The sequence below is a fragment of the Frankliniella occidentalis genome, unplaced genomic scaffold (assembly GCF_000697945.3).
Source record: "Frankliniella occidentalis isolate FOCC.00 unplaced genomic scaffold, Focc_3.1 Scaffold29, whole genome shotgun sequence".
Lineage (NCBI taxonomy): Eukaryota > Metazoa > Arthropoda > Insecta > Thysanoptera > Thripidae > Frankliniella > Frankliniella occidentalis.
The window spans coordinates 297478-301562 of NW_026267159.1; the positions used below are offsets into that span (position 1 = coordinate 297478).

The 4085-nt window shown below is 58.0% G+C and overlaps 1 protein-coding gene across 1 annotated transcript in view; it reads left to right on the forward strand.

The window, feature by feature from the left end:
* Positions 1 to 1862: 1862 nt before the first annotated feature.
* LOC127748695 (putative inorganic phosphate cotransporter) overlaps positions 1863 to 4085 on the forward strand; it is a gene marked incomplete in the record, with an annotated part of 16340 nt that continues 14117 nt past the window's right edge. The window contains 2 exon segments of the mRNA XM_052265652.1: positions 1863 to 2026; positions 2222 to 2328. Of these exon segments, the coding sequence (XP_052121612.1) occupies positions 2013 to 2026; positions 2222 to 2328 (121 nt within the window).

Here is a 4085-nt window from a genome sequence, read left to right on the forward strand (position 1 = left end):
CTCAGGGAAATTTTAATTAAATAGAAAAAGCTCATTTTGTAGGAGACGCGCAGACTGAAACGCCATCTAGCGGCAGTCTATTGCGGGCTTCGCGTCGAGGGGGCCGAGGGCAAAGAAAGGAGGTGATTGGTTCTGAGTGGCGTGGAGTCGGTGGAGTAGTAGGCCGAACCCACCTCTCCTCCCACGATGCTATGGCAGTCACAAATTTGTGGGAAATTTGCAACCGTTGTGTAGCACGGGTAGATGTTTCCTGACCATGTGTGGCAAAATTCCTTCACGCCGCGTGGAGATTTTCAGGCAGTGGACTGCGCATGCGCAAGTACACTTCTCCGCCCACGGTCACGGAATTTATACACCCAGTGCTGGTGATGTTTTACCCCTGTGGGTGTAGAAAAGGAACATTCCCTCCAGCAAGGTGAAATTAATTTACCCAGAGTCGGTTAAAATTCACCTGTGTGTGTGTAAAGGGTAATTCACTACCCAAGTAGTAATTTTGTCTCACCACATTATAAGAAATTTACACCCTATCGAGCTAAATAACGTTTTACTCACCCGGTGGGTAGGTAAATCTGAATTACATACCAGAGGGAGAAATTTATCCACACATGGGTGAACAAAATTACCCTGGATTTTTTACAGTGCAAGTGTTCCCGCCGAGGGAGCTCCACGTGTAGGGAAGGGTCAGGAGGTTTAGGCGTCGTTCGAGGTTGGGTCCGCGGGCCGGCGCGGCGCGGCGGGGCACGCATCAGCTGATCACTTTCTCTGTGCCTTGCACCGCGTGCTCGCGCCTCACCTCCACTACTCCCACTACTGGGCTGGGCCCTGCGTCAAGGTGGGGAGGGGGAGGGCGCTGCCGGGCTGCCGGGCCCCTCCTGGGCCGCCCGCCCCGCCATGCCCCGCGCTCGCTGCCCGCTCGGTTCGGACGCACGGGCAGGCGGCCGGACGGACGGACGAGACGGCTCAGATGTGGCAGTCGTGCGCAGAACGTCGTCGCTCGCCGGTTCGGTTCGCGGTTCCCATTGACACTCCGCCACCTCGGTGGCCACCTCCTCCGTGAGCTGAATCGGTTTGTCGCCGCGTCGTGTTCTCGTGCGCGCTCGAACAGCTGGACCCCTATGGCCTCCTGGTGCCGCGCCGCCGTGTCGTCTGCTGCCCTGTCGTCGTCTGCTGTCGTGCTGCGGGGCTCCCCCGGCCGTTTCCCCGTCACCTGTTGCTTCTAGAGTCGCGGGCGTCCGCGAAGACGCGCGGCACAGCTTGTCCCTGCTGAGAGGTACGGTCCACGGTTATGTGTAAGCGGGGGTGAGGTGTATGAGAAGCGTCGTTGAAAGCGCGAGGAGAATGGTCAGCATGGTCTTGGTGCGCCGGGTGCGGAGCGGTGGTGAGCAGGGCGAGCCGCCGGCGGCCCCGCGGTGAGAGACGGAGTGACGCAGCCGTCGACCAGGAATGTGATGTGCCTGCGCTCCAGGTTCCAAGCGGGAGATGCGACCGGCGTCGCGCCGTCTGGCGAACTCTTTCGTTTCTCGACGCGCGGCGGCACTCGCCCGAGCTTATCACCCTGTCACTTTTCCTTCCCCTCACTGCACTGTCTCCACGCCTTTCCTCCCGCGTCCCTTCCCTCCCCCTCACTGCACTGTCCCTTTCCTCGCCCCCCATACTCTCCCCCGCGCCTCTCCTGGCCGTCACTCTATCACTTTCGCCGTCCGCGCCCCGTGCGACGTGCGCATTGTTTCGTCGGCGGCCTCGCTGATGCGCCGCCAGACATCATAAGGAAATCGATGTCCCCTTGGAGGTTAATAAGTCCCTCGATAGACACCTGAGTGCTCATCGAGAGGCGAGGTAAGTCCTTGACTCGACCGTTGACTTGGTGGTGTATGGCTCCTGACGGTGAGCCACCCCGGACGATAAGGGCAATACTATAAGGGTGACTCTGGGAGTGCTTCTCTGGCCAGTGTCAGTGCTGCACCGTGCCGACACGGTGCATAGGGGCAGTCCTAACTCCGCAGGGAAGCGTTATGGACGTGATCAAGTAAAAGCAATCAGGGCGCCTGTTATGCGCGGTTTGCTCTCTTCATTTCCGAACTGGAGCAAATCCGTTTATCGGGTCGCGGCGCTTCTAGACATCATTGCCGCCAACGGCAAAGAAAAAGCATGAGCGGAAATTATACCTGTTGGGAAAAAGAAAAGAAACAATTATCTTAACTCTCTGGTGCTTCTGTTGCAGTGTGGACCCGGCTGCGACCATGGTGACAGAGACCGTGGTCAGTAACGCTGCCAAGGAGCTGGAGGCGAGGCAGCAGCCGCAGGAGAAGGACATCCCCCCGCCAAGAGGTAAGTTTGCCGCAGCCTGCTCCTCCAGGAGGTTCTCCTCCCGGACTCCAGGTCCAGGGCACGCGGCCCGTCTTGGGCAGAGCCGGGTAGAGCGGAAGGGAAGATTTTTTTTTAAAGGCCAACGCGTGGCGCGGGCTTCGCATCCTGGTGCGTGTCCTGCCGCGCGGGTCGGGCCGGGGTCACGCCATCAACAACGCACACCTTACGTGTCGGATTTCTTTCGTTATTTCTTTCCCCCCATACCTTTCTGTCGACCCGTCAATAAGTCTGTTTGGCGCCATCAGTCAGCCTGTGTGTGGTTATCATTTGATTTTGCACTCGGACCACGAACAGCGAACTCGTCCGCCGGGTGTCCATCACAGACCCAGGAAGCTCCCCGCGACCGCCGCGCCGCTACGGTGGGATCCCCATTTATGCAAAACTGCCAGGCGTGTGTCTTTCGCATGTGAGAAATGATCAGTAAATTGCAATGCTCTCCCGGCCCTCTCCTCCACTCCGACACGTCTGTCGGCTGTCGGTTGGGAGAATAGCCACCCGCGCGCCGCCCCGGACCTAAGTATATCCATCGTCGCTCAATCACTGTAGACCACTTTTTTGACACGGATCTCGCGGCGTGATGTGATGATGTAATCTGTCCGTGTTTTTGAGACCTGACCTGACGGGACGGGCGTGGCTCGCAGGCTCTCTCCCCGCCTGTTCGATCGCTATTAAAGCGATGGTTCACGGAGGGAGCGAGGAAGGGATTCGCAGAATTGGCTGAACGCGAATTAGTTTAGCGGGCGCCAAGGCCCCCCGGCTGCTGCTGCTGCTGCTGCGCCGCTCGACCCCCCCGAATTGGACAACGCTCCGCCAATGCCAATGAGGTCGGCCGCCCGGCCCCGGCCATCCCCAACGGCGCGCGCAGAGTCCTGGTCGCGACGGCAGTCCCGCGGAACACGCCACTGCTTTATTCGCAGAGGAGTGGAAGGAGGGGGTGAAAAGAGAGGGTGAGTTTGGTTGTGGTTCCGGCTGCTCCGGGCGGCGGCGGCCTCTTCCTCAGCGCGGCCGGGTGACTTTCCGTAGCGCCACCCACCCCGCCTTGTGCTTGGCGCTCTGCGGCCCGCGGCGGCCCATCCAAACGCGAGTTTAGTGGCTGTCACCTCCGGCGCCCCTGGAAAAGGCCCGGAATAAGGAAGGAGGCGGAATGTGTCAGCGAGTCGAGGGAGGAAACCTCCGGCTGTGACTCCCCCTTGGTGTGTGTGTGTGTGTGTGTGTGGTGTGGAGCTGTCACGGGAGGAAACCTTCCAACCCGTACCTGTAGAAGGTCAGTCTGGTCCTCCTCCCGGCAGCCGCGACTTACGGTCGCGAGAGGCGCGTTGCGTTCTGCTTAGCCGACAGAGGAAATTTATCACCCATCCACGGCATGGAGCTAGCCTAGTTTGCACCCGACTGACAAAACGTAGGAGTACGTGCAGCAGCCCGTAGTGGCTGAGCTTTAGTCGTTAGTGTGCTAAAATTCTCAAATGTAACGGTTAAAGGAATATAGTAATAGTAATGTACAGATGGAAGGCCAGGGAAGAACAGGAAGGGGGGGGGGGCACTGGAAAATTTAAAAATGACCAAAACAAGTTTGGATTTAGATTTTCCGATGACAGTTTTAGTTCTCAGTTATTGGAAGAGGGAGTGTGATGACTTTTGACTTCTACAAATAAATGCTGTTAGCAGATTCAACTTACAATGTAACAAACAGTAGGACAAACAAATATCGTATAACTCTG